The sequence below is a fragment of the Cyclopterus lumpus genome, chromosome 16 (assembly GCF_009769545.1).
Source record: "Cyclopterus lumpus isolate fCycLum1 chromosome 16, fCycLum1.pri, whole genome shotgun sequence".
Taxonomy (NCBI): domain Eukaryota; kingdom Metazoa; phylum Chordata; class Actinopteri; order Perciformes; family Cyclopteridae; genus Cyclopterus; species Cyclopterus lumpus.
The window spans coordinates 12,803,010-12,817,828 of record NC_046981.1 but is presented as its reverse complement, the minus strand read 5'-3'; the positions used below and the strand labels follow the sequence as shown (position 1 = coordinate 12,817,828).

At 45.6% G+C, this 14,819-nt stretch overlaps 1 protein-coding gene across 2 annotated transcripts in view; it reads right to left on the bottom strand.

Annotated features, from left to right (window-relative positions):
- The window catches only part of si:ch73-22o12.1 (nectin-2), a 70,204-nt gene that overhangs the window by 41,009 nt on the left and 14,376 nt on the right, over positions 1-14,819 (bottom strand). For both annotated transcript variants that reach the window (XM_034553801.1, XM_034553800.1), the window contains exons 2-3: positions 1,397-1,506; positions 285-534 (exon numbers count right to left, since the gene is read on the bottom strand). In XM_034553801.1, the coding sequence (XP_034409692.1) occupies positions 285-534; positions 1,397-1,506 (360 nt within the window). The remainder of the gene's footprint in view (positions 1-284; positions 535-1,396; positions 1,507-14,819) is intronic.

Sequence of the window (14,819 nt, the reverse complement as noted above, 5' to 3'; positions counted from 1 at the left end):
TAAAAAGGAGCATTTAACAATGTTTCGTGTCCTCGGGAGAAAGAATCCTGTGACGGGTTTGAACCCCCGTTGGAACAGAACCGTTTCAACCGGGTAATGGTTGTTAAACTTCTGTGGTTCCAGAAATTGGAATCCGTTATCCTGGCACATAGAAAGAAAAGAAAAGCAGCTACCCCAGTTTTCAAAAGGAGATCCAAATGTGGCATGAAAATGCATAGTTATCAGTTATATTTTGTTTGTGATTTCTGTGTATACACATTCCATGGATTATGTTGGTGACCTACCCAGCATGATCAGGTACGTGATGCCTTGCTCGTTGCCTGTGGGGTAGGTGGCATACTCGCAGATGTACTTCCCCTCATCGTTCATCCTAACATTGCTGATCTCGATGGAGGGATTGTTCACGTTCGGAGGACTGGGCATGAAGCTGACTCTGCCCTTCACGGGCGAGGCGGGGTAGTTGGGCTCAAAGTTGGGGAGAAACACAGCAATGTTGATCCTTTCTCCGTCCTTCGGCTCGTAGATCCACGTGACCTGTGGTGGAGGGGGTCAGTGGTTAGGATGCGTACAGTGTCCAGGGAACAACAGCAGGACTCATTTTATCATGGCATTGATATGCAACGCTGCAGAGCATTTTAAGACGCCATCCATTTTTCTGTAAACTCCACGGGGCAGTGTACACACAGCGGCATCACAATCAAGGAATTGGGGCAGGTATGAATATGGATGTGACTTTCAGGAGCAGCACTTGCTCTCTCTCAGCTGCTCTTAGCGGAACCAACCAGAGTTGTGCACTTCCCACTTCATTGAGATGCGACCAAGAAGTCTTTCTATTACCATATTCAATCCCCGAAAGCAAAATGAAAGTTAGTAATGTTTGTACGGATTCATAAAATCTGATTTAAAAGAAAAGACTATTACCACCTTGGGATCCTTTCTGTGGGCTATGATTTGCTAGATTAAGGTTTAATGGAATAGGGAAACAAGGCACATGGACCTGTATTATCCTTTTATGTTTATTTTGATTGTAATGAATTGCTCTTATCCATCTGTGGGACTACGTTTAACACACCTGCAGAATAAGGTTGATACATAAATGACAAATACTTTATTCTACAGCAAAATAGGCACATGTTTAGTCAAATTTTACATTGTGTATTCGCTTAATAGTCAATGTTCGCTTCAATTGTGGGAGCAAATTGTAGTCCCAAGCAATTTCTACAAATTGTAGTGTCAAGTCAGCACAATGAGCTGCAATTTCTGAATGAAACAGACATTTTTATTAGAATTTCATACCACAAATCCAGTTTAGAGCCGATATGAGTGCATTTGTATGAAGAAGTAATCAAATCCTAACTGAAAAGAAAAACTAAATGATATCAAGACTGTATCTGACCATTGTGAGCTGCATCCCAGTGGCATCAGTGAAGGCGCAGCGCAGGTTGACAGTTTGGCCAGGATACGACAACACTTCTGGCTCCACCTTCACCCGCTGACCAGACACTCCTAGGAGAAGTAGACAAAGAGGGAGAAACGTTAAGGTCCGTCTTCCCGGTTTTACCATACTAGCAGAGGAGACAAGGAAACGGAGCAGAGGAATCGTGTTGGTACAAAAGCTCCTGATAAATGAGCAGTGTAGAAGCGTCTGGTACAACAGAGGACAGCAACCCAGGCAAGTAGGCCAAGAGTCTGGTATCTCTTCTTGGCTGTGCGTGTGTGGACAGAGTGGCTGAAAAAAAAAAAAAAAAAATCCCGTTCTCTTTTGCACATAGGTCATAAATCATCCGGATGGTTTATGCTTTTCTGTAGCCTGCCATTTGCTGTGCCAACACATTCCTGAGAGTCAAAATAAATGTGCTTTTCTTAGTGCGTTGTGTCGGTGGATGTGTGAGAAACAGAAAGAGAGAAGGCGCTTTAAAACGACAATCTGTCCACATGTGTGTGTGTGTGTGTGTGTGTGTAATCCGGGTCTCTGTGAAAATGTAATTACTTGTATGAGTAAGCGTGCATTAGTGTGTCAGCAAGATGGCACCTGTTTTACGTAAGATTGGATTACCTGCAGATACACAACTTCAAATGAGTGCAGCCAGGGTCTGTGTGTCTGTGTGCTTACAATGCGTCGCGCAGCAAGTTACACACATACAACAGCACCAAGGAAATCATTTCCCCTTAAGACAAACAATTACTTGCGGAACTAGTTCCACCAGTTTGTGCTGAGCCAAAGCAGTTGTGAGACTAATATGATCTGCACACACACACACACACACACATATATATAGGTGAGGAGATGAGAAGAAAGGCCAGTGCTTTCTTTCCCTTTTGACGAGCAATAAACACCACACCTTCTCTACTCTAGGGAGATCAGAGTTATCAATACAGAGGAAAAGAAAAGCGAGCAGAAGACAGAGGGAAAGTGGAGGAAAACAAGCCTTTCCTAGAATAACACCAGCTCTCCCAGGACCAGCCCAATTTACAACCACAAAACAACCCCCTTGTAGCCCACAGAGGAACCTCTGGACAGCCACTAAGCAGCCTGTGGGAGCAGCACAGAGCCTCATTGAGAGGAACAGCTTGCTCTTTTTTCTCTCCCTCTTGGACACATACAAGAGCATATCTGTGCAAGTATACACACAAAAGCATGCACACAAACCCACACACACACACACACATCTATATACCTGAACTAGTCTGACTCACTACAGATTAGCTTTGGAAATGAAAGCTGCACCCTGGCTACCACAAGATGTAGCAGAGCACAATAAAAAAGGGGTGATTGAAACCCTTGATTACTAGTCTTGTTTCAGCGAATGGAACAGTGTCAGAGGTCATTACACAATGCGGGACTGGATATTAGTTCCTCTGCCTCAGGTCTCACTTGTCTGCACATTTGCAAATTCACACACACAACCGCATGCACAGCTGTTGTGGCCACACATAATATGGGGGCAGAGCCGGGCTGGGCCTGTTGTCTGTCATTCTGAGGCAATAAGAGTGGAGCCAACACAGGTCAGCTCCTGCCAGAGCTCAGATGAGAGACAGGCTGGCCTTATGAGCCCCTATACAACCCCAGGGAAATGAGTATTACACACAAGACATACAAAGACTTGCACGTCTTCATCCTCCATGATAGTCCCCAACTCCCAGCCCTGAAGTCTCAGAGACTGTCATTAGAACAGCAGACACAGGAGAAAAGTGTGCACGCGTGTGCGTCTATACCAACACAACAGGCTTTTGCAGACATTTGAAATAGTCAGTATAAATATTTAGAGAGCATTGGTCATATTAAAAAGGAGAGAGAGAGAGAGAGAGAGACGGGAGGAGGAGGGAGACAGGAACTAAGGGAATTAGAGAATAAAAGACAGTTCAAGGGTAAGAATGAGTAGAGAGGAGGAGCGACAGAGGGAGAGAAAGAGAGGGTTGGAGGGGAGGCGAGTGGTAACAGAAGCCTTGTGTCACCGCTGCTCTACTTTACAGTAGCTCGGCTGCCTGCAGGTGACATGGAAAGTACGCCAGCAACACACACATAAACAAACAAGTGCATGCGCAAACTGCCCTCGTCAGCAGTTAGCGAGTAGTCAGACGTCGCCATCCAGTACTGTCACCTATCGTTATGTCTTTGACACCCACAACGATGTGCATGCACACAGACTCACATTGTGCTGCAACAGTCGTGACATGTTAACACAGTCCTCCCTGATCCCCTCCTCGGTCACACTGACATTTACATATTTCCCACCATTTGTCTGTGAAGAGGAAATTAATCAGGAAGGAAGGAGGAGAGGAGGAGCAGAGGAAGAGTTGAGGAAGTGTGCGAGGAGGAAAGAAGGATGAAAGGAGGAGACGAGGGACAGCCTGGGAATGCCAAAGTGATAGAGGATGAGAGTGGAATGGGAGGCGCGCGGAGGGGGGGGGGGTGAGGTGTAAGGAAAGTGGGGATGAAAGTGTTTGAAGAGAACATGGTGCCAGGAATAGAAAATGAAAGAGGGAGTGCAGACAACGTCCTGAGAGAAGAGGAGAGGAGAGGAGGATCTCGAAGGGGAGACGATGTGGGCTATAAACAAGGTTAATAGGAGACAGCTGAGGGACAAAAGACAGACATTTAGAAGAGAGATATTACACAAGTGAGAAAGGAAGTAGGTGAAAAATAGAGACCAAGGGGGAAACTAAAAATGGAGACGTGGGGGGATGGCAGTGTGAAGAGAAACAGAGCGAGGAGAGGAGGAGAAATGACGGGAGGTGTGAGGCAGAATAGACTCCACACCTGACCTTGTGAGAAACACACTGGCTGTGAATAGAGAAAGGGAAAGAAAAAAGCAGCAACACCGACTGAATGAGCCAGAGGAAGTGAAAAGGTGAATAAAAAGAATACTCAAAATCCTACATTTTCTCTGCAGCCCATTTGAGCCAGCCGTGGCTTATGAAACGAACATACGCTTATCGGCCTGTGTCCGCCTGCCTGGCTGGCTAACTCCGACGCCTAACGGCATTCATGTCCTCTGCCTGATCCCCCGCTATAGTGGAGAAAAGCACAGCGTCAGGGGGGACGGGGAGTGCAGGCCATCACCTAAAATATCTAATGGCCTTCAGAGCTCACTGACTCTCTGCCATTTCATCAAGCTAGTGGCTATGCACTGTCAGGTGGGCTAGAATGAAGCTTCCCCATTCTCCGTGTTCTTGAAGATTGCTTGCCGGCACATTGTGCGTTTGTGTGTCTGCAAGAGCACGAGACAGACAAAGAAAATGTGGATGTGTTTCCTTTGGCTTTCAGTGCATTGCGGTCCCAATAAGCATTTCGGGCTTTCATTATTCTCCCAGGTCTGTGTGAATTTCTCCATTTCCATTATTATCTTGTTATTGTTGTGCTCGCCGTCTCGACCCCTGAAGAACAATAGCTTTCATCCAGGCAGTATGGTGTTGTCCTGATAGAATCGGTCTCTGCCTGCCTGCTCTCTCTCTCCCCCCCCTCCCCCCTTTTATTCCTCAAATGACTTTGAATAGCTGAGTTTTGGACCCGAGGATGCCTCTTGTGATGTTGCGATACCGGAAGCCCCATTTTGGTCTGACTTCACAATGCAAAACAAATTCTCGTGGCTTAATGAATGCCGATGAACCCCAAAAAATAAAAAATAAAATCCACTTGTAGACAGGGCTCCAATTCTCTTTGGGTACACAGGTATAAATTATCTTTGAGCTGGAAGCTCAATAAAACAATAACCATTAAAAAAAAAAAAGAAACTGCTCTGTTGTGCATATGGAGGTCTCGTCTTTTCCTCATAATACATTCCTGATGAGCGTCCATGCCATTACATATTCACCACTGCGTGTAACGTTAACCAGAAGACTGAGGTTAAAGGCATCCTTGAACTTCCACTCAACCCACCTGAGTGTTGAAAAATGGTAAAAGAAGGAGCCATCAAAAGTGCATTGTAATGCTCCAGGTTTTATTCTCAGTGCGACACTGTGTGCGTGTTTGTGCGCCAGCCTTGGAGACAAGTGGTTTGACTGAAAGCACTGCCAAATACCAGCTTTGTGAGGCTCCCAATGTGCAATTTTGTTTGTTGTTTTTCGAGAGAGAAGCTGATTCAATTCTGCGATTATTTCTGGGGTTGTTGTTTTGTACAGTGCAGCTTGTAAGCATTGCGACAACGTCATGTTGTTCACCTCCTTTGTAGATTTCTGAAAAGTGCAGCAGGATAATGACAGGGCAACAATTCCTGCGTTTTTAACACTCTACAATTAAAACTGCAGTCAGGAATTTACTCTCATAATAACCGTTTCCTTTAAAATCCGTTGATCCGAGATGTAAATGTCAAAATGTTTAACTAACCTGTATATCCCTTAAGTAGAGACTGTTCTTCCTCACTAAATCTTCAATAATGCCAGTCCCTTTGTCACTCTAGATACTGTCATATAGCAGTAGTCATGACTGATGCACTTATTGTGGGTGCCGACTGTTCATCTTTTGAACTCTTAGCGCCTTTGTGCAGCTTTTAAAAAAAAAAAAGAAGAATTGATAAGCAGAGACGTTCAAAAAGAGGTGTGACGCGTATAAAATGGCCTCCGTGTGAAGCTGCTGTATAACTGTCATTTCTGTGTGATGCTGTGTCCTCCACAGCAGAACTGTGGCACTGCGTGTCAGGTCCTAACTGCTGCTGGTATGTACTAATAGTCAGCTGAAGTCTGGAACAGCACCAACCTGAACCTGCTGGTGCTGCTGCTGCTACCCGACACTGTTGCAGCGCTGGTTTCTCTGACCTTCACACACACACGCGCACGCGCAAAGGAGGCCGCACATACGGCCACACAAACCTACTATGAACGTGCACACACTGTATCTGCACACAAACACACACATACACGTAGATGTGGAGACTTTGGTATGCAGGGAGCAGAGTGGGAATGCAGCTTAGCTTTGACAGGCAAGGCAGTTTGACAAGCCAAGAATAAAACAAGGAAATGAAGACTTGAGATGTGTCTCGACTTCATTGACCTTTCCACGGGGATCTCTATAAGGGGCCAATCGATATCACATGAGAAAGCTACATTTAGAAGTAGCCACTGCTCGTTATGGACTTCTCCAATGACATCCTATTATAATCCATTCATGCTGTAAGATTTCCTAGTGGGAGCAATCGAGTCGAACCACCTTGGTTTGATAAAGGAGCAAACTTTTAAAGATAGTCGGAGATCTGCACTCAAAATTATTACAGATGTTCAATCAGCTTTGAAACTCAACAAAGAAACACACTTGTAAAAATAGTTTGGTGTTACAGCAAGGTTGCATGCAGGTAAAACATTTTTTTTTTTTAAAACAGAGCCTGTGATGCAACAGGAGCAGAGGAGTAAAACAAAGGTGCAAGAAGAAGGGAGCGCTACATTTCACTTGTTCACAGTGACATGATGAAATATTTGATAACTGACTCGGAGCACAGTGTGGAAAAAGAAGGGAAATCAGTGGGAGAAATGAGGAAGGGAGGCAAAAATGCATGAAATGTAACAGAAGGGGAGCAAAGGAGAAATGGGGGTTTGGAGGGAGGGACACGGAGAGATATGAACAGGCTTCAAAGTGCCAAAAAGAAATGAACAGCTGGAGGAGAAATCTGCAAAGGGAGGCGTGTGCATTCGTCCACATGCATCTGTATTCTGATGCATATTCCTATTTAGCTGCCTGTTTATAACAAAAATGCCTTAGGACTCAAGCGAATATCATTTGCAAAAATAAGCATTTGCCAATTCAATTAAGTGCATCGTCTTGATGAAAAAGGACCCACCAGGGAAGTTTAAAAACTCTTTAAAAGACAGTTTTGCACTCTTGAAACTGAACACTTCAGTTTAAAATGCCAAACCCTAATGCCTCCAAAGCTGGACTAGGGCCTTTGTCTTGCTGCGAGACTATACGTCCATACAGTATGCATGAGTCTGAGTGTAAGAGGAATTCACATTGGGATCTCCCAGTCATTTAACTTCAGGGGCTCGTACATGCAATGACATACACAACAGCCCATGCCTACATGTCTGTGGACCCCACTCACACGCTCATCCTTCATCCTCCATTCTCAGTTATGGACATACCACAAACAGAATATGTCAGGACGCGCATGTTCTGGCGGTCAAACAGGTCGGAGACAAGAATCCTGTTTGTTTGAAGGAAATTGGGGGGGAGAAAAAAAACAGGAGGGATCCGTAAACTTCACATGGTTTCATTTTTGTTTTACCGAAGCGCAACACAGCTCGCAACAGATGAACCTTACAACCAACAACATACACAACACACTTAATCATTTAGCATCTGCCGAGCTAAGGGAAATCCATGCATCCAGTACAAAGAAAAAAGAAAAAAGAAAAAAGAAAAAAATATGTGTGGTCGTCGTGAAACAAAACACATTTCCGCACGTCCAGCTGCGAGGTAAAGTATAACCACATTTAGACAGGCAGTCATAGAAACACACACACGGTGGAGAGGCACTTTTCTCCACCGGGTGAATAATTCATCCCCTGGTAAGAACGAGAGCAGTATGCCCTCCTCCTCCTCCTCTCTTCATTATTGATAAACACCAACATCTACACTGTACCTGACCCAGGAGAGAGAGAGAGAGAGAGAGAGAGAGAGAGAGAGAGAGAGAGAGAGAGAGAGAGAGAGAGAGAGAGAGAGAGAGAGAGAGAGAGAGAGAGAGAGAGAGAGAGAGAGAGAGAGAGAGAGAGAGAGAGAGAGAGAGAGAGAGAGAGAGAGAGAGAGAGAGGAAAGGAGGGAGATGGTCAAACAGAAAAAATAAAGAATGACGGTGAGACATGGACGAATGCAGCGACTATGTGCGAGTTGTGTAAAAAGTGTGTAAAAAGCCCCAAACTGAAAATGACCAAGGCCATAAGACGTGGGCGCGGTCTCATGGATGCAGGTTGTCATCCAGCGCTGGGCCCGTTTAGGGTCAGTAAAGTCTCGCTTGTAACGGGCAGTAGCTGAGGACAGAAAGGACACAGCTCTCCTGAGCCAAACAAATAACTGCTGCTGCGTCTTCTTCTTTACTGCGGTGCTACTGCCATTGCTCCAACCCACTGAATAAGTGACTGAATAACTTACTGGCTGGATGGCTGACAGACACCCAGCTCCCCTGCGGCTCCTGGCTCTGCTTTGTCTGCACGGGCCCTGCACATCGTTCTACCTCCACCGCACTCGCCTTCTCTCTCTCGGCATCGCTCATTCCTCTCCGCCTGTCCCTCCCCCTATCCTCCCCTCCTCTATGCCACAGCCCTGTGCTGTCTTTTCATTTTGGAATAAATCCTTTTCGTCCCTCTGGCTCGTTCCCTTTTCTTTTACTCCGTTAGTTCCTTTTGTGTCCGACGTCTTCATGCTAGCGCTGTGTGCCATCACTCCTCATGGTAATTGTACCGGGCATGTTATTTTAGCCCTGCATGTCATTTTGTGGTTTTACTGCCGGGTGACCGCAGTGACAGATCTGCAGTCCGTGCGAAAGCATAAAATGTGAATCTGAGGCTTTGGGAAAACAATTTTCAGACGGGTCTTGGGTCAGTGTGTGGGAAACATCTTGTTCCATTTCAAATTATGCACGTTGATGCCTCCATCAGGTATGGCAGAAAGCTTGCTAAAACATCCTTCAGACCTCACTCTCTGAATGACTTTGGAAGAGTGTGTGTGTGTGTGTGTGTGTGTGTGTGTGTGTGTGTTCGTGCATCTCACTTCGGAAATCGCTATGAATTAAATGATCAGCCTCAGTCAAAAGTGCTCATTTAGAGAAAAATGACAATTTTTTCTACAAATGTCAAAGGCATGCGTCTTTATCTTTTCATCCATCATTTCCTGAACGTGCGTTCGTGTATACATCCGTCCCTCTCGGTATGTCAGTTGTTAACATAATGTGATTATGCGTCCTATTTTTGCTTCCATAACAACACTCGGCCGGGAGAGTCTACCGAGGTGTCAGAGAGGATATTTCAGGCTGGGTGTGATCCTTTCCCCGAATTAAAAACCGAGCCGCCTGTTAAAGTGAAAGGAACTCCATGGCAACCCCGAACACAGCTGTGTTTCCAGGTTGTTCGTCACAAACGTTCACCTTAACTTCACTTTAGGGGCGGGGGGGCTTCATTTCCCAGCTACTCTTCCCACAGTGTGAGGGCCGTCACTCAGCCCACTATACTGACGAACCCAATGGTCAACAAAGCTGTCAAGGCAAGGAGACGGCTATTAGCACAGTCAATCCGTCAGGAGCATCAAACAGCTCTGCAAATCAATGGCGGCCATATGGAAGACAGAAGGTCAGGCACCACAAGCAAACAAGGAGGTGCGTACTAATATTATGATAAACTGATGAATGCGTCCGTCACAACAACCAGCTGGATTGAATTACTGACGGCAACTCTGTGCAGGAGCACGGGAAAAGAGGTCCGCAGGGAAAGATTTGAGAGGACAGGCGAGTTATGTACACCCACCACCACTTGGAAAAGAATTAGTAGTGTTTATACTTTTGCAAAAGTATTGCAAACATAAGAGCAAATGTTCTGATTTATTATGACTCATATTTCTAGAACACTGCAGCATATTGCTCAAATGTCAGATATGTGGAGCGCTGATCAGTCCATCTGCATTGTGAAAATACCAGAACATGATGTAGTTTTTAAAATCACACATTTCTTTTCCCTTTTTTTTTCTTACAAAAAGAGCTCAGCAACACTGAGGTGGGAAGATGGCAGCAATTAGTAAACACCAGGCAGGTAGGATGTGAGAACACAGAACAAAAAGATAGGCGTGGGGGACAATAGATCACTGAAGCAATTAAGAGCAGAAAGAATCCATGTGTGTTATAACCGCATCAGAGTTTCCTTCCCGCAGGCCTGCAGCGAGCTGAGGGCGGAGGTGAACGGCCTATTGTCTTCAAGTCTCAATAGGAGGTTGGTAAGATGAAACTTTTCACTTCAACACATACCTCCCACCCGTTCTCCTATAAAGGCGGAGGGGAAAGGTGATACCGAGGAGGGAGGGGAAGGCACAGGGATAGAGAGCTTTGGACTGCAGTTTTTATACGATACAATGGAGCAGCAGAGTAAGAGCAGGGACATAGGAGGCTGTTCTCTGACCCTCCCTGCATCTGAACGTCAGGATCAACTTTGAGTTGTCTCTGAAGGACAGTCACTATGACAACTTGCCTCAGGAACATGGGGCATTGTTTTGATGCTGGTGGATGGATGAATGACTGAGGAACTAACAGACAGACATCTCAAGGAGACAGATCAAAAGAGGGAGTGGCGCATAACCTGATATTTCTTCTTTTCTGTTCAGTACATATTTTTTTTTTTTTTAAAAAGACACTGAAAATATGTGACTGGCTGGCTGCATTGTCTGACTCGAAAAAGAAGAAAAAAAACACTTAAATAATGTAATTAATTAAATTATCCTCATAAAATGCACCTGTGCATGACAACTAAAATAACATACTTACATTAAATACTTTACAATAAACAAACAATAATTGTATCCTATTAAAAGGACAGAAGAGATAAAAGATTTTAAAGTAGTCTTTGCTAGCAACATTTAATCATCACTGTGAATATTTTACTTCTTGACTACCTTTAACGTGGGAATATTGTTGCGTTTTATATATTACGTTCTTTTTTATACACAATTTAAAATATATATTTAAAAAATCTTTGTTTTTAAAAGATCCAGGAACCAAAGTCAGTAACTTCTCGAGATGTTTGTATCGAGAATAAACTGCCCGTTGTCCAGAAGAGCTTCAACTGTCTGAGAGGCAAACAGCAATGGATCAAAAGTCCCCTTAATAACAGTATGAACCATGGTTTTAGCCTATAATGGCTCTGCAGTCACAATGAGGCTACAATTGATCCGACTGTGATTGAAGCCAGATCATAAGGAGGAGCACAACAACAAACGCACGCACACGAGAAAACACACAAGTTGCTGGAGCTGTCCCCTGTCAGGTCGTCACTACATTGGGTTGGAGCCGCCTTTGTTTACCATCTTCACCCTTAAGCCAGAGTGACAGATCGAGGATTGGGAAGAGAGGGATAGATGGGGGGCATGAAGAGACAAGAACTGGCCCTGCCATGCTCCAGTGGCCAGCTTCAAGGACAGAGGGGCCCTTCAATATCACAGCCTCTGTGTAATTAGACAGTGCTCTGTCACGCACCAAAGAATTCCTCCTATTTGTGTCATTAAACGCAGCATGGATATCCCCTACTGTGCTTTGCCATTGAGACCTAATGCAAAAGGGGAGCAAAGGGGGATTTGTACAAATTTAATTACACATTCATAATTCGCCCATCTTCAACTGTAATCACTCGGGGTTAAGTTAAGTAAATCCACTTCTAAGCTAGCCGCCCACGCCCCGTGTTGCTTTACAAGCAGCGTAGCGTCGGTTGTTAAGGGGAATTTCATTGACGGACTGAAACTCTTAAAGTTAAAGTGATGAGAGTTCCTGGTATGCATTGGTGGAATATTAACAGCTGTATTCTTTCTACTGAAGTGTTTTTGTTTTGAAGCACTGCAGCTTGTTTGTGTGTGTCTGTTGGTGTATGATAGTGTGTCTCTGAGGCCCCCCTGCAGTGTCTCCGAAAGGCAAGGAGAAAAAAAATAAAATCTGTGGCTGTGTGCATCTTTGTGTGTCTGTTTTTGAGTCTTTATGTGTTGGGTGCCCCTTGCAGCCAAATGGTGGCCCAGCCATGCAGGCAGCCTATTCGAGGGAGAGGAGTGAAGCAGATCAAACACAAGCCAACTAATCACAGACGCCGGCTAATTAGCGCAGTCCTCAAAGGGGAAACCAGGAATGAGTGATGAATCCCCTTCTGAATTTCCCCAATGGCGCTGTTCCGTATGCCAACATGAGCACTCACCGGTCACACAGAGGAGAGACCGGAGAGGGTAAAGTCCAAGAGAGAGCCACCAGTGATCTGGCCTTGTTGTAATCTTATCATCCGAGAGCACAAAAGGCAAAAATGGAGCTCGATATTGCTTATCAGTGTTTCAGTCACGTGTACAAAACACACATCGCTGTCACAACTTTACACACACACCTACGTTTTCTCTCAACATCCTCAAATTAGACTGCATGTAACGTTTTCCATTACGGGATTTTTGGTGCGATTAAATCCAGAGTGCGGTGATATTCCAGCCTCCAGAGCGAAGAACAGGTTGATGCCTGGGCACGGGCTCCGGGTGCTGATTAGCAGGCGGATCTGCCACGCTGATCCCAGATTTCCACAAGATCAGAGGCCGAGCTGTGAGCGCGGCAGCAGCGGCTGCAGCAGCCAATTACAGATGTGACACGCACACTCATGCTTATGCACACACGCACTCTGCCACACAGACGCAGCCACACGCCTGTCCAGAAACAGATTCCTCCGGGCTGAAGTCATCAAAGTGACACAAACCACCAACCCCCACGACCCCCCTCCTCACTTTCAAACTCCTCTCCCTCTTCGCTTCTAATCTCAGACAAGAGGGCACCTGTCAGAGGATGCTCAGTTCACCAGCCAGCCAATCCTGGCAGAGACGGCTGCAGAGAGACCGAAAGAAATGAACAGAGAGAGCTAATAAAGAGTCTAATAAAACTATGAAGCAGCACAGGGCACTGATGAGTAAGCCTAAATAAAACCCACACGTCATCATTCTTCAAGTGTCAAAGTCCCATTTTGTCTCTATAAATCTTATCAAGCTAAACATAGATATTATAATTCTAGCTTTGGGCCTGGCTTTGAACCACATTGTGTCATTGAGTGAATGAACAACAACAACAACAACACAAAAATCATTCTGCATTTCTCTCATTTAGCCAGATTTATGTTGGAACAATATCCTCCCTCTGCCCTCTGCAGTGCTGCCATCAATGGCCGGCGTTTGTTTCACATGATTACAGTGTGACAGTTGGCATTCATGTGGCAGACAAACACAGAGATTCCAGACTTATTGTTATGACAAAAATCCTAATGTGCTTTGAACGTTAACAGCTGCATCGGAGAGGGAAACGAATTGGTGAGGCCGGTCAGAGAAGACTAAACTGGGGATTAAAATATAAAATGAAGTTCGGCAATTTACAGTTGAGTAACGCCGTAGCAGGGAACAAAAAGACATGTACTTTGATACATAACATAAGAGACAATAGAGGGGGGCAGAGAGAGAGAGAGAGAGAGAGAGAGAGAGATAAGAGGGGAAGGGGTGGGATTGCGGGGTGAGACTGCAGAGCAGAGCAACAGCTGCTGAGCATCACATCTGCTCCAAGTGGAGTCATCAGCGAACAGACAGACTGGAACCGACCCACTAAGGCAAGCCCCAGGGAGAGCGAGGGATGGGCAGAGGAAGAGTGAGAGGGGTGTGGGGAGGGGGGGATGAGAGGATGAGATGACAAGGATACAATTAAAGAGGAGGGTGAAAAAACAAAAAGATGAAAAGGGAACGGCTGAGCACAAAAGCAAAGAACTTTTGCAACCTGTTACACTCTCCACACTATCTCTCTCTCTCTATCTATCTATCCCCCCACCAAACCCCCCAAATAGAGGGGATGGAGTAGGGTGGGGCTGGTAGATGATTTTGCAGGGAACAGGAAACCCAAATCACTTGTTGTCCTTTTCTTTCTCCCCCTTTATCCGGCCCTTCTCACCCCTTCCCTGACATCCTTCCTCCATCTCTCTCCCCCCTTCTTTCTCTTCAGTGAGACTGACAGAACAAGAGAAGCCTGTGAGAGTAAAGATGAAAGGACTGCGAGGGAGGTGTGTGTGTGTGTGTGTGTGTGTGTGTGTGTGTGTGTGTGTGTGTGTGTGTGAGAGAATGACCCCTCTTATCCCTCTTCCCCCACTGGAGCCGGTCTGCCCCAACACAGTAGCAAAAATAAATATTAAATACATACAACAGGGGCAGCCGTGGAGGTCACACTGCGGCATGTGTGTTTGACGTGTACGTGTTGTTGGCGTGTTTATTCTGACTCACATCATGTTCCCACGGTAGAAAATGAGACGCAGATCAAACATGTCTAACAAGGCTGGCTCAGCATGAATATCAGCCCATCCTAGCTTTGTTTCCAGCACACCTTCGGCCTGCGGAGAAGCAGGGACGCTGAGAGGTGCACATTGTTCATTCATGATAGCAGCCTCTGCCTCTGGCAGCGAGGGCAACCCCGTAGCAGAGTAAGCAATGTCATTTGGCAGCAAATGAAGGGGAAAGAGCAAAGCAGTGTATTCTAGCGCCTCTCCGAGGTCGCACAGCTAGCTCTAACATTAAGTTAGCCCGGGCGCAGGACAAAGCTCAGTTTGTGTTCACGTCTCTGCGTGGCGGCGTAAACATAGCTGCTGCTGCT